Source organism: Crotalus tigris, unplaced genomic scaffold (assembly GCF_016545835.1).
Source record: "Crotalus tigris isolate CLP2741 ecotype Arizona unplaced genomic scaffold, ASM1654583v1 scf7180000017625.6296891, whole genome shotgun sequence".
Lineage (NCBI taxonomy): Eukaryota > Metazoa > Chordata > Lepidosauria > Squamata > Viperidae > Crotalus > Crotalus tigris.
Window position 1 is genome coordinate 751,149 of NW_024096520.1, and position 22,347 is coordinate 773,495.

A 22,347-nucleotide genomic window follows, 5' to 3' on the forward strand; every position below is an offset into this window, starting at 1 on the left:
AAATCAATTCAGAATATGTTGTTAATTAAATCAATTCAGAATATGTGTTGCAGTCTTGGAGTTAACTCTCACAGAATTCTAAAAAGGCCCTTGCTTCTTGTTTCTTAACAAAAGCGAGCAGATACCTGTAATTCTATACAAATTTACCTGCAGTTAAGTCCCACAGAACAAAATTGGTTTCACTATAGACAGAGATGGGATTGCCCTGTGAAAGGGGCAATCTACTGCAATTGACTCCACATGAGGCTTTGAAGATTACTTAGAAGTTAGACCTGTCCAGAATGCAGAGATCTGTTGATTGGCTGTATACCCTGACAATAGCACATTATTATAGCACAGTGATGGCGAACCTTTTAGAGACCGAGTATCCAAACTGCAACCCAAAACCCACTCATGTATCGCCAGGTACTGGGTGGGTGTGGCCCACTCGGCGGGTACAGCTACAGTGGGCTTGGCAAACTGAGTGGGCATGGCCACTGGATGGGTGTGGCTGCAGTAGTCATGGAAGATTGGATGGGCATGGCCGGGGTGAGCGTGGCCACCTTAATGTTGCTTATGGGGAGGGACACCTGTGGGAGCCTAGCAGGGTTGGGGGTGATCCAGAGGGTCTCTGGTGGGTGGGATGGTGGGCTCCCCCATGGCAGCTGCAGGCTGGCTGGCCTTAGGCCAGTGATGTCGAACTTTTAGAGACCACGTGTGCTGGGGCAATGGCACATGCCCACAGAGAGGGCTCTGTGTGCCACCTCTGGTACACGTGCCATAGGTTCGCCACCACTGCTATAGCACCTTATAGCAATGGTACAGTGGTTAAAGACACTGAGCTTGTCAGCTGGAAAGCTGACAGCTTGGGTTCAAGACCAAGTGCCACATGACGGGATGAGCTCCCGTTACTTGCAGAGCTCCTGCCAATCTAGCATTCCAAAGCATGCAAATGTGAGTAGATAAATAAGCACCCCTTTGGGGGGAAGGTAACAGCATTCCATGCACCTCAGTGTATAGTCATGCTGGCCACATGAGTACGGAAGTGACTTTGAATAAAAGTGGCTCTCTCGGCTAAGAACCGGAGATGAACACTGCTCCCTAGAATCAGACATGACTGGACAGGTGGAAACCTTTATCTTTATAGCACATTATTATAGCAGATTGCTTTGGCTTCTTATCAGCTTCTGGGTATGAATCAAATACAGTATGTTTTCAATAATTTTCCATAATCAATTGTATTTTTACTAGTAGTCCTCGAAGAACAGCCATAATGAAGCCTGCCTATTACAGCAATAAGTTGTGACAATCGTAAAGTGGCTCACCCAAGTGACTGACCTAATTTTACAACCTTTTTCTGGTTGTCATTAGATGAATCCAATGTTTGATATGGGGCATTTTTGCCAAAACTCAGAAATAAATGCTGGTTTCTGGCAAAAATGTTGTAAATCACAGTCATGTGACCAGAGGAGGCTGCAAACAGCCATAAAATGAGCTCCTGCCATTGGAACTTCAGAATTGGGCCATGAGTTCCTTGGGGGGGGGGTGAAGTTCATCATAACTTTGAATGATTGGCTAAGTGACTAAGCATAAGTTGACTATTTGTATAGTACTACTACTCTTCTTCCAAACAGCTCATATCAGCTTTCAGATATTCCAAAACAATTGATTCTTTGCCATATAGGTTTATTGTAGCTGTCTGTCTAGTTAAGTATTGTGAGAATGTGCTGCCCCACTCACTCACACATGCATGTAACTGTGATGTAGTGCGTTTATTAATATTCCCCAGCAATTCCCTTCACCAAAAACTCAGAACTGTCCCAATTAAGTCCAGCCATCAGCAGGCCAAGATTAGTTCACAGAGCAATGGCCTAATAGTCCACAAAGCAAATAACTCCACCAGGCAAAATTTAAATTCATACACAAGAGAGCTCACGTGGCAAAAAAAATTCAGAGTCTTCAAGGCACAATTCGAAACACGATGTCAGTCCAGAGTGAAGAAGGAATCACGGTGATCAAACAAACAACTAGAAAACCAATTTGTTCCCAGCAATGCCTCCATCTGTGATAAATAACCAGCTTTCCAGTGCAGTGCATCAAGACGGGTGGGGTCTTCTCCTCGCAAGTAATCTGGCTGTTCTCAGCTGCTTTTGCCATTTCTCTGCCCTGCGTGTTCTTGGATCAGGTGTAGAAGGCAATTCCTCCTCCTGTTCACTGGCCATCTGCCACTGCAAACTTTCCTCAGCTGAGGTCTCCTCTAAATCAGAGGAGCCATCAATCAACCCAGGTCCTGACGTGCCAGAAATGGTCTCAACCTTCCCTAAACTGACATCTGAGGAGAAATCTGGGGAGTTGCCCAAGGGAGACATCGCAGTTATAGCCAATTGGTTTTTGAGAGTGAGTGGAATAATAAGAAAGTTGGAGTAGAATAAAGGAGAGCCATATTCAACTCTGTTCTTAACCATGGAAGTTCACAGGCTGAATGTGGGCCAGTGTCTGTCTCTTAACCATACTGACCTTACAGGATGCTGGTTGTGAAGATTTAATTGAAAGAGAGAGTACTATGTATGTGGCCTTGAGCTTCTGGAGGGAAGGCAAGGTATGGATATGATAAAACTAATAAATAAATAAACTTTTGTAAGCTACACATATCTGGAGTCTTCTAGTCCGCAACTAATATATAACTATATGAATACGTAGTTAAAATGAATCCATTTGACAATAGCCAAAAATTAAATGATACAGTCTACATTTTGAGGCAAAGCAGAATTAAACCATTAAGACGGTCTTAATGGTTTAATTCTGCTTTGCCTCAAAATGTAGACTGTATCATTTAATTTTTGGCTATTGTCAAATGGATTCATTTTAACTATGTATTCATATAGTTATATATTAGTTGCATGCCCTAGGAGCAAAAGGTGCCCTGGACCTGCTGGTTTCTGCTGCCTCAAGGACTTGGAGTAAAGCAATGGCAGCTAATGCCAGTGTTTGTGGTGGATCATAATATGGTCATCTAAATAGTGGCTGGCCACTGAATAACAGCATTTGCTCCCTTTTTTTGCCTTTAGGAACAGTTAAAAGAAGCCGAGGAAGTATATCAGGCTGGCATCGAGAATTGTCCCGAAAGCTCTGATCTGCATAATAACTACGGGGTTTTTTTAGTCGATACTGGTAAGTAAAAACAAGACAAAACCTAAAAGACTAAGAACTACTCTGGACAAATTAAAATGATTGCCATCAGAGTTACTAGCCTAGCAATTTATCTCAAGTCTGCTCTGGGAAAAATTTTTTTCTTATTTTCCAAAAGCTCAGCTCAATGTGTTGCATTATGTGTTGCATCATTTTTATTATTTACTGTTTACTATTATTTATTATGTGCATTGTAAAGCTGTTCTTCTTCTCCTAGAACCACATTTGTGGCCCAACACTCTCAACTGTCAAGTGTGGCTTTAGCCCAGGGGTCTCCAAACCTGGCCGCTTTAAGACTTGTGGAATTCAACTCCCAGAATTCCTCAGCCACTAAATTCTGGGAATTGAAGTCCACAAGTCTTAAAGCGGCCAAGTTTGAAGACTCCTGCTTTAGCCCTTATATCAGCTTCTCCAAGATGAAGAGCTTTAGCGCCCCCTCTGGTCAGCTGCAGCAAAGCAAGGGAAGAGACTGCAAAACCCAAGGTCCAAATACATCAGAGTTCAGATGCAAAATACACACACACCAGAGGCATCCCAGACTGGACTTCAAGGACTTCGATTCCCAGAATTTTTGGCAATGGCCATGATGGATTGGGAAAGCCTAGGAAAAGTCTGTACATCTGGAGGGCACCCAGGTTGTGAGAAGGCTGATAAGAGCATTTAAGCTCAGTTGAAAAGACAATCATGTAGATAGGAGGATCCCAAGTTAGTTGTTGCTATTATTATAGGTTTTTCCATTCAAATGTTGCTGATAGTGGAATCAGACATTATTTATTTGCGGAATTATCTTAGATGTGTTCACGCAAGTAAGTTCCAGTTCAATGGGCATACCGGTAATCCTTGATTTATGACCTTAATGGAGCCTGCCCATCATAGTTGTAAGTTGTGATGGTCATAAATTGGGCCACCCATGTGATTGACTTGATTTGATGACCTTTTTTTGCAGTGGCTGTTAAGCAAATGCTGCAGTCATTAAGTGAAAAAATGGTTTGCTATGGGCCAAACTTTACCAGAAGTAAATGCCAATTTTCAGCAAAAATGTTATAACATATGGTTATGTGACTGCGGGGCATTGAAATGGCTGTAAATATGGGCTGGGTTGCTGAACGTCTGACACGCAGTCACATGACTGTGGGTTGGGGGGTGGCTATTGGAACTTCAGAAATGGGGTTGCAAGCCCCTCCCACTGGGAAGTCAGTTGTAACTTTGAATGGTTGCTATGCCATTGGTCATAAGTCAAGAACTACCAATGTTTTCCAGGAAAATCTGCATAGGTTTCCAGTCTTACTTGTCCAGCTAAGTGGCAACATTTAGTTTATTTCAGCTGATCTTTGAGTGGATTTGACTAGGAGGCAAGAGCAGTCTGAAGGAGACGTGACTTTAAACCGTGAGCCAAGGATTATTTATCCTGCTTCGTATTAATACATGGTGACCTTGAAAGGATGTTTGGACATTTTAAATACCATGTAAACTAGCAATCAGCAAATCTGGTCTCTCCTTCTTGCTTTAAATCTTAAATCTAAATTGTGGTTATTTTTAACCTTTGGTTTTATTTGCATTTCACATGCAGATTGCTCTACTCTGCTGTTATGGAATACATGTGATATGGGATATATGTGAATGCGTGACAAGCTGTATAAAATTTATCTTTAAAAGCTGTTTGCATTCCTGTGCTAGCAATCTGTCACTTTTCTCAAGGATGAAATTAATGTCAACACATTGATTGTTGTTTTTGCTTAACATAAGACACCGACAAATTATCCTACTTAATCAGTTCACACAGCTTGTAGTTCTGTCTGCTTTCTTGTAATGGATTGTTCTGCCACATACCTGTGGAAAATGTAATAGACCAGCTCCATCTTGTGGAAAAAGAAATATCACATTTGCTGTTTGTTTTGGTATTGGTTTTAGATTATGCATGGCTCTCCTCCCTTATTTAATGTTAATAGGGTTACTTTAGCTGGGCTGCAAAAATTCTAAATGACTTAATAGTGTCATCTAACAGTCATCTGGATATTTTACAGCATGTGTGTGTGTGTGTGTGTGTGTGTGTGTGTGTGTGTGTGTGTGTGTGTGTATCTGTGTAATATATATAAATATATAGCTAATATTAATGCTTTTAATTTTATGCCCGTAAACAGCTGGAAGCATCTTTTAAGACATATGACATCTATATTTGCAATTCTAATTAGAATTAATCTTATCTCTGCCCTACTGGGAAAATAATTCCCTTCTCCCTAGATTTTCAAAAGTAGATTAGGGAATTCAGTTGTTACTACAGCCCAGTGAAGTCGTTCAAAAGAGCCAGTAATGTGCTTAACATTAATTTTGTAGCTTGAACATTGCAAAGTAACCAACTGTTGGATGATTCTGGGAGTGATTGTTTATATTTTTTGTATTTGCAAATATGCCTTCTTTTGAATGAGCTTGAGTTCCTCTTGAATGTTCTATATGGGGTTGTCCCTCCTTTTTCCATATGCATTTCTTTTTTCAGATATTTATCTATTAAACTTGTATATCTCCTGACTCCCAACATCTCTCAAGCAGCTCATAAGATACTTTCAGAGATATTAATTTTGAAAAGGTTTTGGGTGACCTTGGGCCAGTCCCCCTCTCCCAGCCTAGTCCTCATCACTGGCTTGTTTTGATGGAGGAAATAGGAGGAGGAGGAAGGTGTGTTGGATATGTTCACTGCCTTGAGTTATTTGTAAAAATAATAATAGGGTACAAACAAAGAAATACATTTTGTGAGCCCTCTTAAGAGCAACCCTAACCCAGCCTTCTTTTTTCCAGGATCTCCAGAGACTGCAGTCTCCCACTATCAGAAAGCCATTGAACTTAGCCCCGGTCATCACGTGGCCATGGTGAATCTGGGCAGACTCTACCGCTCCTTGGGGCAGAACAAGGATGCTGAAATTTGGTACAAGCGGTAAGCATACGGGTGTCTCATGTTCTTCGCAAGGCTACAAGAAATCCTTGGCTTTTAGAAGGGAAATAATTTTGAAAGGGTTATGCCAACATTTTATGACCATTTTGCTTTTGATGTTTACTGCAAAGGAAGAATTTGAATCTTACCTGAATTCTAGGTTCTTTTAAGTAAGGGCTGGGCATAATGGGAGACAGTAGAAGAAAAGATGAGGAACAGTTGGGGAACTTTAAAGAGGTACGTAACATTATTATTTTATTTTATCCTTTAGGGCACTTAAAGTAGCACGGAAAACTGAAATCCTGTCCCCACTAGGAGCACTGTATTATAACACAGGTCGATATGAAGATGCATTAAAGATTTACAGGGAAGCTGCCTCATTACAGCCCTCCAACAAAGAGACTCGGCTGGCACTGGTGAGTTCAGACTCTTCTGAAAGTATCAACTTTGCATGTTTCTTTTTTGCTTGCAGATGTGAGAACACGAGACTGGGCTATGTGAGAATGTGAGACTATATGGAAGCTAAACTAAAATGGAACAGGCACGTAGTCAGGGAGGACAAAAGTCAGGAATCTTGACAAAAGTCAGGAATCTTGTCAGGAGGTAGCTAAGGAACCAAGTCATTAAGGATCAACCAAGAAACGTTAGCAGAGAATAGGCAAAAGAGACTAAGGGGCTGCCCCAAAGGAAAGGGAGTGAGCTATTCTCCAAAGCACCTGAAGGCAGAACTAGGAGGAATGGATGGAAACTAATCACGGAGAGAAGCAACCTAGCAACTAAGAAGCTCGTTAGCAACTAATGAGAAATTTCCTGACAGTTAGAACAATTAATCAGTGGAATGACTTGCCTCCAGAAGTTGTGAATGCTCCAACTTTGGAAGTATTTACGAAGAGATTGGACAACCATTTGTCTGAAATAGTGTAGGGTTTCCTGCCTAAGCAGGGGGTTGGACTAGAAGACCTCCAGGATCCCTTTCATCTCTGTTATTCTGTTATTCAGACATCCTTGAACCACAATGCAATCAACAGTTACCAGATTTCTGAATTAACAAAGTAAGGGCTTTGGGGGATAAAAGGGGTCCTGATGGCCACCCACGTTGTGGATCTGGATTTGATAGCTTTCATCCCTCTAACTAGTGCCAGGCAGTCTCCTTAAGAAGGATGTGGCTAAGTATACATGTGTATATGAGTATGCATGAGAGTGAGCAAGTGTACATTATAATCAGTAAAGTTTTGCTGCCACTTTGAATTCATTGGTTCTCCATGTACTGCTTTGTCACAGAATGTGATTTGCATGTGTTTCTAATTATTTCCCAGCTGATGACCAGGGCTATGGGTCTCGTGTGCTCTAACCATACCTATCTAGAAAACACAGATAGAGATTAAAGGGGGAGGAGGGGCTGCAAGATCCATGTGCTTTGACAAACTGCATGAGATGAGAGAGTGATGAACTGGGGATTGCATGTAAGACAGGTGGACATGGCCGAAGGAGTGAGGAAGGAGGAGTCAAAGCGATGAAGTGGTTAAGGAGTTGGACTAAAGGAAGTACACCGATTTTCTAGCTTACCTTTAGTCCTGGAAACTCTCTCAGCCCAACATAGAGCTCTACAGAAGCTTCTTTTTGCTCCTGCATGAAAATAGTCAGTTAAAAATTAGAAAAAATGATTAATTGCAGTACTCCTCGGATTATATCTGTTTCTTCAATGATCTTTCAAAGTTGGGGTAGGTAGCACTGAAAAAAATGGACATAGGATTGGCATTCGAGGTTCTGACCATCACAATGTTGCCACATTCCCAGGTCATAGCACTGAACGACAAGCTTTTTAATACTTAAGGTAGTAGGATATATGATCCACAGGTAACCATCAGGTTACGATAGCAATTGGGACTGGGACCAGGTTTCCTGTGGCTAAGTGATGCAGTAATAAATTGCAGTGTCATGTGATCACATTGCTTAGTGATGACAGTCTCTGGAGTGCTGGTTCTTGTCATAAACCAAGGACACACAGGCTGTTAAGTGGGAAGAGGTGGGATCCCAGGTAAGGAATGTAGAGGTGCTGCAGGAGGGTGGGAGAAGTCCTGGGAGGGCAGTGCAGGCAGCAGGTGAGTTGGAGGTGGGAGAGCTTGGGAGGCATGTTGTAGGCCACATGTGACCTAGGCATGGACAGTGCTGCAGGACGTGGGATGAATGTTGCAGTATGACTGCAGAAAAGCTGGGATGAATGTTGCAGTAACGTGCAAGGGCAGGAAGGCCGGGAAGGTGGACAGCAGAGCAGGGCTTGAGCATAGAAGGCTGGATGGACTTGCCAGAGTGACCTGCAACCTTCCCTTCTGGTTTCCCCATTGACTTTGCTTGTGGGAACTGTCAGGGAAGGTTGCAAATGGCAATTCTGTTAGCACTGGACATGGCATCCGTCATAAGTGCAAGCCAGTTGCCAAGCCTCCAGTTCACAATCGCATAACCACAAAAGATGGCCAGAACTTCAAGGATCTGTTACAAGTTCCGCTCATTCAACTTCAAATAGTTGCTGAACAAGTGGTTGATAAATGCATTTCTAGGGCATAAAAAGGAACATGTGAAGTAGACTCCCACAACTGTATTTTCTAATTTTTGTGAACAGGAATGATGGGAGCAGTAGTCCATCTCATAAGAAGTGACACCTGGAGAGAGAAAGATAGCTGCAAACATCATTGTTCAACAATAAAGCCGAATATTTGTAGCTTAGGGCTGAAATGAGGGGTCCTTGGTATGCTCTGAGCTTGGTTGATGCTGATGATGTTACTTATGCTGGGTAATGAACTGTCTGCAAGAAAACACCCGGGTTCAGAGAACATCAAGGACTCTACATCATCATTCAGCCAGATGCTTTCTCTTCTTAGATATGAGATGAGAGGCTATTAAAAAAATATAAAGCTTTCTTGATGGAACCACGTCATACAATGCCTTTAGTGTTCTTAGGCTGCCTTACAGAGGGGGACCAATTGAATATTCTCCAGGATTCTATGGAGGGAGTTTCCTTTACTTCTTTTTTCTCTTAATAGGCTCAGGTTTTAACAATGATGGGACAAGCAAAGGAAGCAGAGCAAATGTTGAGCCATATTGTGACTGAAGGGGCCGAGTGCCTGGAGTGCTACCGCTTGCTATCTGCCATCTACAGCAAGCAGGAGAACTACAACAAGGTATAGTTACCACTGTAATCCAAAGGCCGTCAAGCAGAGCACCTGGTTAAGAGGGACAACTTTAAACTATCTTGAAAGAATGCAGAGAGCAATAAGACAGATCCATCCAGTACTTCCAGGTGAATTTGTGTGGCTGGCTGCCTTGGCTGGATAGTGCTGTCCTATTTAAATGTCAGAAATCAATCTTTCAAAAGGCAATTGGAGTTTCTTTTTTTTCCCTTGAAGACGTTTCACTTCTCATCCAAGAAGCCTCTTCAGTTCTAACTGATTGGTGGGGAATGGAAGGATTTATATTCTTTGCAGTCATCTCTGCAGTCATTCAGATGACTGTAAAGAATATAAATCATTCCATCCTCCACCATTCCATCAGAACTGAAGAAGCTATTTGGATGCGAAGCGAAACATCTTCAAGGAAAAACAAGTCCAGTTGCCTTTTGAAAAAGCACTTTTGGGACAACCATGATCTGGATGGCTGAGAATTGCCATAGATTTTCAGAAATCAGATTCTGATTTTCAGAAGATTCTGAAGTGATGGGTCCTGTTTTGCTGAAACAGTTCACAGCAGAGACCAATTTCATTTCTCCATCCATAGGTACAATCAGTTACTTGTCAGGATATTAAAGAACCCTAGTGTCAACTCTACAAATGAGCATGGCTGCAGCTATTGTTCCTACTCATTTTCAGTTGCCACATAGAATGGAGGGAGGAGGGTTTTCCAGGTGCTTCGCTAGTCTAAATAATCTTTTGTCCTGTGGGAACCAAGGCCATTGGTTGCTCCCGAGACTGCAGGCTGGGCGTTGCATAAAAAGCCCGCTGAGAAGATGTATTGGGGAACGTAGTTGCTTGCATAATTTAAAGGGTGGGATTTTCTAACTTTGTATTTAGGAATTGTTACGTGTATCTCCAGACTTGGTTTCACTTTTGATGTGCCGATACTTTGTAATTAATAAACATATTCTTTGAGGAATTTGCAAGCCTCGGAGTTCTGCTTTATTTGTCTCTGTCTGTCAGAACTATAACTTTTAATCTAGGGCAGGAGTGTCAGACTGCCGGCCCATGGGCCAGATGTGTCATGCTGAAATCCGATTGCCCACCCGATTGTCGGCAATGGAAAAAAAGTCACGATACATCGCAACATGTCATATGACGTTGCAAGTTTGACACCCCTGATCTAGGGGAACTTTCTGGGTCTTCTCTGAACATCCAAAATTCCTTGGTAGAAGATCCTTCTGAATTGAATTATTGGCTATATTATTGGGAGCAAAACATAGATGACAACTGCCCAGTTTCAATCCATTCCTTCTTTTCTGTGCAACTCTTGTGGCATGCAGCCCAATCTATATGTGAGCATCTTTCCACCTCTGATGCACAAAGGAGTAAAAGATGGGGAAGTCTTTTTTCCCTAGGAAGCAAATAATTTTTGTGGCCAGAATAAAAATGGTGATGCAAATAAAATGTTTTTCCTAGTAATAAAAGAAGGACAAAAAGACAGAGGTATTAGCAAAATATAATGGAAGTTCAGCAAGGCATTTTCATTCATGTCCCCTGTTAACTTAAGGCCTTTCCAAATGTGGCAGATCTTGATGGTTGGAGTGTATAAGAATTGAAATCTATCCACATCTGGAAGGGTCACAGTTGGAAAAGGCCATGTCAAAATAACTATTGAGGTGCAGTAAGAATTTTTCTTTATTGTGCATGTGCAGGCACTTGAAGCCATAGACAAAGCTTTACAACTGAAACCAAAGGACCCCAAAATCATATCAGAGCTCTTTTTCACCAAAGGAAACCAGCTAAGAGAACAAAACCACCTGGATAAAGCTTTTGAGGTACTCACTTATATATGAACACATAGATTGCTTATTTCATTAAATTTAAGTGATGCTCTTCAAGTTGTTTACATTTTCATTAGTTGGCTTTCTCCAAGATAACAGCTCTAGTTTCCCCTTTGTCTCTCCCCCCTCCCAAAAAAACTTTTACAGAAGATAGTCTTTCAAAGTCTTTGCAGAATGGTACCCCTCTCTGGGAACATATGCCAGTTGTATTAAATATATTAATTGTTCTAAGGAAATTACAATTATTGGGAAACATGTCATTAACACTCTGTCCTGTCCTTCTCAATTTGGGGCTTCTGTTTATGGTTCGGCTACAATCTCCAGCATTCTTCATCTAGTAAAATAAATGGCCATAAGCCATGGAATTAGTAATCTGGAACATCTAAGAACCCAAGTGTGGGAAAAGTTATTCCTTGTGTGCATTAAGATCTCCACAATATAGTTTCAGGTCTTCTAATGTTGAGTTTTCATTTTCATGTTAATGTAGAGCTATAAAGTGTCGGTAGACTTCAACCCAGAACAAGCACAAGCATGGATGAATATGGGAGGCATTGAACATATCAAGGTAAGAAAATGCAGAAATTACTTGTGTTTGTTGTTAAAATATTTTTATTTTAATAAAATAAGAGTCACCTGTATGATTTATGATCCTTTGATACATAATGTGTGGTCACCAGATCATGTTGGATTACATGATATTGGATTATCTAAGTCCCTTAAGTCTACTTAAAACAATATTTATTATTAAATATTAAATACTTAATTAAATATTAAAAGTCAAAAGATTTTTTACATTGTCCAATTAAAAGCATTACAAGCAACAGACTTCCCAAGTAGACTTGTTCTATTCTAGTTTAATTAGAGCTGCAACAAAATGAATCTGGTTTTCAATTAAACTTATTATTTTAAGCTATTATTTAAAGAAGCATAGGAAACTGTTGGACCTCCAGGTAACCATTGAACTGAATGTTCTCTCAGTCAACAGGGTTAATGAATGAGTATAGTAGGAGTCTACCTAAATACCATCACAGATGGCCTCTATAGAAGCTTCCTTCAAAATGTAGCTGCTCAGCTTGGATGCTGCCTTAACGCTAACCTTATCTTGGGTCATCTCCTTTATACCTTCATGTAAGGCACAACACAGGGTTTCTGATAACATCTGTAGGTGATAAAGAGTTTTGTGAGAGGGTTAGTTCCCAAATAAAGTAGGACTTTAACAAGAGAAGATTCACAAAGGCAAGAACAGGGCACAAAGTCTTCAGACAGCTGGCTCTGAGTAAAAGTCATGGAAGAGAACAGCAGTAGCTGGGACTGGCCAAGCTAGTAACAGCAGAGAATGAAATATGGGCCATATTGGGAAGATAAAAACCCAATAGCTAGATGAATTTGAGATTTTATCTGTTTGGTCTGATAAAGATTCCTATGTAGCAGGATCCAATTTGGGTCGGTCACTGGGACCAGAGTCTTCTGAACTTTTGGACTCGTGTTAGAGCCCCCATCCTTAGGGAACCTCTCTCTCACCTGAATGTGTGACTAAAGACTAAATCTCTAGTCCCGGTGACCGACCCAGATCAGCTCCTGCAACATTATCCTGGAATACGTACATTTGCCTTCATTCCTATGTAGCCTCGACACTTATTCATTATGTCTGGTGTATGCATCATTTTTCAATTAATTGAGAAATTAATTCATCTGACAGGGCTGCTGTCAGTGTGGGTGTGTGAAAGAGAACCATACACACCATCTGAGCTCTTTCAAGGAAGAAAAGAATGACAGCTTTTTAAAAATGAACAAAACAGAACGACAAGTAGTCCTCCACTTATGACCACAATTGAAACCAACATTTCAATTGCTAGGCAAGATAGTTGTTAAGTGAATTTTGCTCTATTTTACGACCTTTCTTGCCACAGTGGTTAAGTGAACCACTGCAGATAGTAAGTTAGTAACATGGTCGTTAAGTCTATCTGGTTTATCCATTGACTTTGCTTGTCAGAGGGTCGCAAAAGGCGATCATATGATCCTGCAGCCTTCATAAACGTGAGACTGTTGCCAACAGTCTGAATTTTGATCAAGTGACCAAGGGGATGCTGCAACGGTCATGTGAAAAATGGTCATAAATCCCTTTTTTCAGTGTTGTAACTTTGGACGGTCACTAAATGAACTGTTGTAAGTCGAGGACTACCTGTACTGCAAAAACAACCATCCATAATGACATGAAGTCTATAGAATGCTGACATTTAAAAGAAATCTGTAGAACCTACCTGTGAAGCTATGGCTGATCTAATACTGTGCAAAACGTGTTTTGAGTTGTTTCCCCTCTTGTTCCACGTTCTTATTTTTGCAGGGTAACTATATCACTGCACGTCAATATTACGAGAAAGCTTTACAACTGGTTCCAAACAGCAAGCTGCTGAAAGAAAATCTGGCAAAACTGGACCGCCTAGAGAGACGGCTGCAGGAAGGGCGGGGAAGAGGGTAACAGGATTGGCAAGACAAATCACACACCTCTTGGTTAATGACTGCCTGTTGTGGAAGCCCCACATTTCCCTCAAGACAAAAGCGAACAGAACAGAATTATGGGGCAGTGGGGACCCAAAACAGGAGGCATCTATGAAGGGATCATAGAGGAGTCACCAAAGCTTCAGGAGCCCTCCTGGAGATGTTGTAGGACAGGTGAAATCCTAACCTTAATCCAGAGATGATGTTGGGGAAATGCTTCAAAAATGGCTAAAATTCAATGCATTGCTGGGATGATTGTTGGAAGGGAGGCAAGGACTTGTTTTAACAAAAATCAGAGAAAGTATTAATCTTGCAAGAAAAATGCTCTTGAAACCAGGTGCCTGATTAGCGAAGAATGTAGCTGCATCAGTCAGTGAGGAAGTAAGGGAAGAGACAGGGACAGTTGTCACGGAGGGGAATAGCACATTCCCGAGGCACTTGTAAAATCTTGGTAATAAATCTTGAAGAAGAATTGACTGTTATCTCAATGAAAGTGATGTAGCTCATTCTCCTCTAAACACTTAGATCCTGAGAGTGATTTCAGGGAAAAAAAACTATCCTCTGAAACATTTGTGACAATTTACACTCATGTTATCACAGCAGCAGTAGGAATTGAGATAGAGATATGCTTTGGCCAACATGATTCATCATTTGTTTTTCTGGATTATGAAAACTGGATCATCAGATGAAAAGAGGCAGCTTACAAACAAAAAGCTGAATGGATTTGGGAACATTAAGGGGTCAGAGTTGCTCAGAACAGAAGTGCTAGGTTTCTCCCTAAAAGTTCCCTTCATGCTCGCAGTGGATTTCATTTGCAAATATCTCTGATCCTATGTGATCTCAGAGGATGATTTAGGACAGACATGTCAAACACAAGGCCTGGGAGCCAGATGCGGCCCGTGAAGTGGTTTCATGTGGCCCACGAAGCCATCCTGGAAACAATGAGGGAACGGCTCCCGCTGCCTTGGCCCTGCCCAGGTTGGCCAGGAGCCAATGTACAATTCTGTAGTAGCCAGCTATGTTGAAACATATTCAGTCTTAGCTCCACAAGGCCATCTGGAAACAGCAAGGAACCAGCCCCTGCTGCATCGGCCCCGCTCTCTGGGTGCATGCTGGGGAAGTGTCACCCTTTGTGAGGAATGAGGAAATGGACTATGCCTTGGCGCTTGCCCCGGTCCCACCCCCTTTTGCCAGAGACCCTCAGATCTGTCCCACTTCTACCCAGGCCCCCACAGGCACCTTTGATGCAAACGATGTAGAACTGGCCATGCCCATCCAGTAGGCCACACCCATTCCATCCATGCCCACCCAGTAGGCTGCACCCACCCTGGCCACACCCTCCTGGCCCCCCCAAGGGCAACCGCAATGCTGATGCGGCCTTCAATGAAATTGAGTTTGACACCCCTGATTTAGGAGGATTTTGATTGCCGATTGTCAGGAATTGGTAGAAGGAGCTGCTAAGCACCTCAGAATATCTTCTAAACCCACAGAACCTTCTTGAATGACACATGAATGAATCTTGGCTAAGACACATGATACAGCTACATCTTGCTGGCTCTAAAGCCTTTGGATTTGCTAATGTTTTGAGACCTGGGAAATGAATAATTTCTGAGGCATTTTTTTCCCTAGTGGAAGTTTCTAGTAGTTTCACTTCTCCCCCCCCCTCCTCAGATGAGAAAAAAATCAGGTTTATTAAATATGATAGAGAACTCATGTCACCAATAGTGTTTATTTCTGAATATTTATTTGGCATAACAAAAAATATATGTTTATTTTTTTCTGCTTAAGATGGCTTAGACCTGCGGTTCTTATTTTATGAAGCCAGATATGATAGAATTTCTAGAGACGGGGATAATATTCTAAGAGTAGTGGGTGCCTCTGAATAGGATTTGAAAATATTCTCTCTAGGAAAAGGAATGTGGACCAACCATGAAACTGAAGTAGGTATAGAATCATGGGGCTGAAAGGCACCTTGCAGGTCTTCTAGCCCAACCCCCTGCCCAAGCCAGGGGTTCTTATTCCATCCTGGACAAATGGTCATCCAGTCTTTTCTTTAAACCCTCCAGCAATGGGTCACCCTCAATTTCAGGAGGCAAGCTGTTCCATTGACTAAATTGTTCTCACTAAGAAATGTCTTCTTAGTTTGATTACAGCTTAGTTAGACAGCAGTTTCTATCTGTTTGATTAAGTTCTTAAGGGTAAGCTCTGCTAACACAAATCTGCCCTGGGCTCAGGCCTTTTGTGAATTGATGGGGATCTTGACGATAAAGAAAGAAACCTGAGCTTTGGAAAAGCAGTAGTAAACCCATGTTGGCTGCAACTAGATAATGTGGTATTAACATCTCCAGCTTGGTAATCCAGTTTGATCCTGTCTCTTCCCTAACTTTGGATCTGTGGTTTGGACTTGCCTTACCATATTCACTGAAAGGGGAGCTGTCAAGCGGGAGGGAAGATAGTTCATCATTTCCAAAAATGTGGGGAAGAGTAAACGCTCCTAACCATTTAGCTCAACTGAGGTCTTCAAACTTGGCAACTTTAAGACTTGTAGACCTCAACTCCCAAAATCCCTCAGCCAGCCATAAAGTTGCCAAGTTCAGAGAGCCCTGGGCAAGACAATAATTATCCATTACAGTTACTTTGGCAATGGGCTAGAGAGATTTATCTGCTGTTGCTATTGGAAGAGCAATTTGGGAAAATTTGATGTGCATGTCGAATGGTGCAACCCTTCAGGAGTCACAACAAAGTAGATCTAAAGTCTTTGCTTTAGTGGGGCAATTGTCCATTCACAGAAGCCATTTTGGTTTATTTTTATAAACATCCCACGTTTTCCTATTTGTTCCTATTTGTTAGTTTATTTGACAGCATCCATTAACAAGAGAAAGGCATGACAGCTCCGTAGGATGTTTTGCATAGTAGCATTCAAATCATCTACAGGTATTTCTCAACTTACAACCATTTGTTTAGTGACCATTTGAAGTTACAATGGCACTGAAAAAAGGGATTTATGACTGTTTTTCACACTTATGACCATTGCAGCATCCCCATGGTCACATGATCAAAATTCAAATGCTTGGCAATTGGTTCATATTTAGGACAGTTGCAGAGTCCTGGGATCATTTGATCCCCTTTTGCAATCTTCTGACGAGCAAAGTCAGTGGGGCAGCCAGATTCACTTAATAACCATGTTACTAACTTAACAACTGTAGTGAACAACTATGGCAAGAAATGTCATAAAATGGGGCAAAACTCACTTAACAATTGTCTCGCTTAGCAACAGAAATATTGCACTCAATTATGGTTATAAGTCGAAAACTACCTGTATCGAAAACTAGAGAATTTTGAGTTATTTTTTAACAGGTAGTATAATTCTGAGGTTGCATTGTAGAATCTTGGATTTGAGTCCCAATTCTTCTTTGGACTTGTGAAGGTAGTTAATGCCTATCTGTGAAATGGCATAGATATTTATATTAACATGATGGGAAGTCAAGATTTTAAATGCTGAATAAGGCAATAAAGCATTAAATGATAGAGTAACAGGTCTGACTATACAAATAGCACTTTCTAGATAATAAGCTCTTGTTATCATTCTGAACTTTCAACGTGTGGTAATACAGAAATCTGACGTTTGGCTGTCGGTCGTTAAAGGTCAGCAGCTCAGCAAGCAAAAATAAGTTACCTTGTAACAGAAACATATTGTATCTTCTGCATTTTAAATCAAAATTTATTAGCCAGATGTGGATTTTTGGATTTTTTTCCCCCTGATGGATCAACATGGCTATGATTCAGGGCTTTTTGGTAAAATGTAAGCCCTTTGAGAATAAATATTTACAATAAATTCATTGTGCCAAATATATTACAATCCACCAGGGTGTACTTTTAGCATACCCAATTGATGTGTTTGAAGGAACATGAAGCAGGCTGACGTCCACATCTGGAGATCATCTGGTTTGGTAAAGCTATCATAAATAAGCCCATTTTTAATCTTGTACCCACCAGTGTGTTCAGCTCAGCATAGCTATGAATATTTCACATACTGTTTCCTCATGAATAAATGTATGAAGGATGCCTCAACTGTTTCATCCATAAATATTTCTATCTTTGTTGAAAATAGCATGCTCAGGATCAGGTTTTATTAATGTCATAGACCATGATTTCCCTTTGCTGACATAATTTGTTTAAGGGAGGTTCAACTTTTGTCAATTTCATCAATGCTGAAGAAATTATCTACTAATCCTGACCCGAAGAGGAAACAGAGGGAGTTTCTGATATTTTTTCCCCTTCAAAAGAGTATATATGCATAACCATATTTACTTATTAGTTTTACTGAGGAATAGCAAAGAAAATGGGGCAAGAGATGAGACGATATGTGGAGTTTTATTTGCATCTAGTTGGAAATCTGTAGAGCCGCAAGAAATAGGAGATTATTCTCTCCTGCACAAGCTGGAGGAGCTGTGGTGTCATTTATAAGAAGAAAATCTCATTTGTGAATGTTGAAATGTACATCAAGCTGAAATGAGGGAAAACTCTGAAGTCACCGATTTGTTTTAAATGTTTTAAATCTATGTGATTTTGACCTTAGGCATAAATGAGATATACTGAAAAACAATGGAACAAATTATTTATGACCTTTCAAAGGAAATTGATCACAGCCAATTAAGCTGAAACCGCACCTTAGTCCATTAAATGATATCACAAATTGCAGCTCACTGAATCTCAAGCATTGATATATGATATGGTAAAAATATCTTACAAATTTAATGGCAACATAAATTTGTAAATCCGGGTACATGTAGTCATTTAGGATTGTATATATCATCTTTATGGATCCAAAATGCAGATGCTGAAATTTATTGTTTATTATTCACAATTTAATGAAAAAATGTATACTTTCTGGAAAATTAGCCTTTGAACTGAGATGATCACAAGTTATCTGAAAATGACAGTGGTTGAAATACTATCATATTTAAATAGAGTTGCTGTTTTTTTCTTACCAGGAAACTATTTCTTCAAGTATTTACAGATTTATCTTTGCTGGGCATTAAAGGAAGCAATGGGGAATGAAGTCACAACGAGTGGCTAGATCAGGGGTAGGCAACCTTGGCTCTTTTATGACTTATGGACTTCAACTCACAGAATTCCTGAGCCAGCCAAGGTTGCTTAGCCCTGGGCTAGATAAATCAGGCTGGCTGATTTATTGGGCAGATTGAACAAAGGGGCATTATTTTCCCATTTTGATTTCTATGTGTTTGAGCTGAAAAGCACTCAGAGTAAAGGGTCACGACTGAAAAATCTTCATGATTGCCTGTATCAGCCATTCTGCCTTCATTTTTAATAAATTTTGGCTTTTCAATTTGAGGAGCAAAAAGCAGTTCAATTCCAGCTTGTTCAGAACTGGCTCTATTATTTTGTTTTGTTTTGTTTTTTTAAAAAATCCTGTCCTTGAAAATGGGCTATGTTTCAAGCCATGTGTTTTTCCCAGACAGCATCTACATTTTGAGTTTTGAAACGAAAGTAGTTCTCATTCCTTTTTACCTTTATCTTCCCCTCTCAAAAATCTCAAAAATTCAGCATTAGCATGACCATTTCTCTTTCTGTGAGCAGCACTTCCTCTGTTGCACACTTGTGCAAATGTACACAATGTGGATCCTTTTCCAGCTGAATTGGGCCCATCTTGGGGAAGACTCAGTTTAGAGATTATTCATATTGATCTAACACCATCCCAGGGCATTTCATTCCTAATTTGATCCCTTTTCCATTTGTTTTTGCTGCTTGTAGATTAAATGCAGTTATAAATATCTTAGCTCTCTTCTTCTGGCATATATTAGCCCTGTATGATGAACAACTTTTTTTTAAATTCTAAGAAAAATAGTGGGACAACTCCTTTTCTGAAAATTTGAGTTGTTTTATACACAGACCTTTATGAAGAAAGGTCAGCTCAACCTAAAACAAACTGGATTTTAAGAATTCCCCCATTCATTCCAATGGGGCCAATGCAAAGGGTTTAACATCTGTGCGAAGGACCCACTCCATTGAAGTGAATGGGAAAGTCCTGAAGTGCACGAACTCTAGAAATATTGTTAGGCATGATGATAAGTTATTCTCTTTCTAGTAAAAACAAAGATTGTGTTCACATTTTGAATTAAGATATACTTAGCTATATTCTGTTTGATTGCTTTACAAACCACAGTGGCCGCTAGACTCATATAATAAGCTAAGACAAAGTAACTGAATATAGTTTGCCATTAGCTATTGTCTGTGACTATTTCTATTGACACAATACCAGGGCTTTTTTTGTCATAGAACGCCCAGAACGGAGTTACGGCACCTTTTTTGGATGGAACCTTGTAGGTTAGGCAAGGTGTGTTGTATGTCATGTGTGAGTTCCGGCACCTTTTGTTTTTACAAAAAAAAGCACTGCACAATACTATACAATATAATTTAAAATGTGTATCTTAGCACCTTTGGTGAACGCAGTCAGCTGTAGTTATTCAGCAAACCTTAATTTAACACGAAGCATGAGTAGATTCATTTCCATACAGTGTAAAATTGAGCCCTTTGCCAAATATTTTGTGCATTTGTTTCCTGGTGATCAACAATAACCTTCTTTTAAAGACAGATTGAAAAAAAAAGTCATTGTATTAAGATGATTTGCTGTCAAACTGCAGAATTCAGTGTACTTTTCAGAGGTTGTTAGAAACTTTTGAATGGACCTTTGAAATGAAGCTGAGGGAGATGGAGGCGCACACACAACTGGGCAATGGGCATTTCCCTAACTCACTTCTAAAACCAGAAAAGGGATTCTCTGCATGGTAGAATACCTCATTTCCATGCTGGACACTTCCCTTTTCATCTGAGTTTGATGTTCTGCCTAGAATAGTCACTATAAATCAGAATAGGCTATGTTGGGCTAGACCAGTGTTTCTCAACCTTGACAATTTTAAGGCATGTGGACTTCAACTCCCAGAATTCCACAGCCAGCATTGCTAGCTGTGGAATTCTGGGAATTGAAGTCCACATGCCTTAAAATTGTCAAGGTTGAGAAACACTGGCGCTAGACCAAATAAATAAGCTGACTTATCTAAAGCAAGGAAACTTCCCATCTCTCCTTTGCTGTATGGTGGATTTGTGATTCTTTTCAGAAGCAATTTGTGCTCTAGAGTAGAAGTCAACATTTTTTGGTTCCAAGCTGTGTATTTTGCAGTCTCGGGAGCCCCATCTGACCACAATTGTGGAAAATAATGAAATATAGAAATATATGTAATATACTGAAGAATAAGGATTCTTCTGTTGAAGGAATGTGCTGAAAGGGAGGGCGATGACACTGCTATCAGAATGGCCAAAGTGATTACTTTGTGTTATTTCCCTTGTTTCAAAGACTGTTCATATATTTATATAACCACGTGGCAAGGGCCTCTCCTTCACATGTTAAATAACAACAGAAAGTATGGATTTTCAGCACTGCTTCAAATATCTACAAGCACTATTTATATGATTATAGGAACCGGCCTTATTCTAGCTAGATCATCAGTCTGGGCAGCCCAGTATTGCCCTTTAAGATCTGCAAAACATTAAAATCCCAATTTATTTCAAATTGTTTTTCACCATCTGTAATCTGATCTTTGCTTTAACCAAAATATGAATCTGGGATCTTTTGCATGTAAAACAGGTATTCTGTCACTGAACTTTAGTCTCTCTAAAAGGGGATATTGACAATCACATACAGTTTAGGATGCCAGCAATGATCAGACTTCTGGGGATTAAGAATAATTAAATATGACCATAAATGAAAAGTATAAAGCCTTACCAGACCAGGACTACAGTTGGAGTCATGGAATTGCAATTCCATGGTTCAGCTCTGATCTTTAATTTGAAAGCCTGCCAAAATCCTTGCACACTTAAGTTCCCTTTTTACAGATGCACTATGTGTTTAGCTTATTGCTTGCACACTTTTCCTTTGTGAAAATCTGGCCCTTTAGGGCTTTTTGCCTAGGGTATGTGCAATAGTTAGCAGCTTGCTTCTACATATACTGCACAAGGAGCAACAAGAAAACTTGTTTAAAAAAATGTCAACTTATGGTAATCTCTGCAAATATGTGCCAATGTTCTTTGTGGTGTAGATCTGAGTTCATTGAAAAATCTTCTTGTAAAGACACTGATTGTAACTGATGGCTTCTATGAACATTCAGAATTCTCTTTGCCAAATCTGGATGCTATTGAAATTCTACAAGATGAAGTTAATTGCATAGATGTGGAATTTTTCATTTTCACTTTTGCCTTTCTCAGTTTTAGGGTATTGCTTTTGTTCATTGGATTTAAATGCACAATTTAGCAGTGAACTATATGCCAGTAGTAACAAGATTTGGAAAGATCCTTTATTTTCATTGTCAAATTAGGGATGGGTTTTGACCTCAGAAATTATTATCAGAGAAGTCTTTGGACAAAGCAGATGTATATAAATGTCTATTTTATATAAAAATGATAAAAGTATTGGCGTTATTTTTTCCTGAATGTTTGCTTTGGAATGTGTGTGGTGCAACTGATTCTTTCATTTTAGTCCATGTGTTTCTGTGCATTTATGGAGAAGTGTTTCAATGAACTGAAGGTAATAAATCACAAAATAGAATAAAATATTTTTAAATCCCAATAAAATGAAAAATAAACTTTGTAAAAAGAAGGAACTTCTTAAAACAATTTTGACTCCCAAGCAACCATCATTCCAGGAAAGTTTGTTTCTTAAGCCTTA

General features: G+C 40.1%; 1 protein-coding gene and 1 long non-coding RNA gene across 4 annotated transcripts in view; both read left to right on the plus strand.

Moving 5' to 3' along the window:
* TMTC1 (transmembrane O-mannosyltransferase targeting cadherins 1) overlaps positions 1-14,076 on the plus strand; it is a 145,325-nt gene extending 131,249 nt beyond the window's left edge. For all 3 annotated transcript variants that reach the window (XM_039333324.1, XM_039333326.1, XM_039333330.1), the window contains 7 exons: positions 3,048-3,150; positions 5,962-6,097; positions 6,366-6,510; positions 9,136-9,273; positions 10,977-11,099; positions 11,593-11,670; positions 13,450-14,076. In XM_039333324.1, coding sequence (XP_039189258.1) covers positions 3,048-3,150; positions 5,962-6,097; positions 6,366-6,510; positions 9,136-9,273; positions 10,977-11,099; positions 11,593-11,670; positions 13,450-13,584 — 858 coding nt within the window. In that variant the 3' untranslated portion in view covers positions 13,585-14,076. The remainder of the gene's footprint in view (positions 1-3,047; positions 3,151-5,961; positions 6,098-6,365; positions 6,511-9,135; positions 9,274-10,976; positions 11,100-11,592; positions 11,671-13,449) is intronic.
* Positions 14,077-16,787: 2,711 nt separating this feature from the next.
* LOC120303612 lies at positions 16,788-22,091 on the plus strand. Its single transcript, XR_005555503.1, has 2 exons — positions 16,788-20,505; positions 20,639-22,091. It is a non-coding gene; the product is annotated as an uncharacterized LOC120303612 (long non-coding RNA).
* The last annotated feature ends 256 nt before the right edge of the window (positions 22,092-22,347 follow it).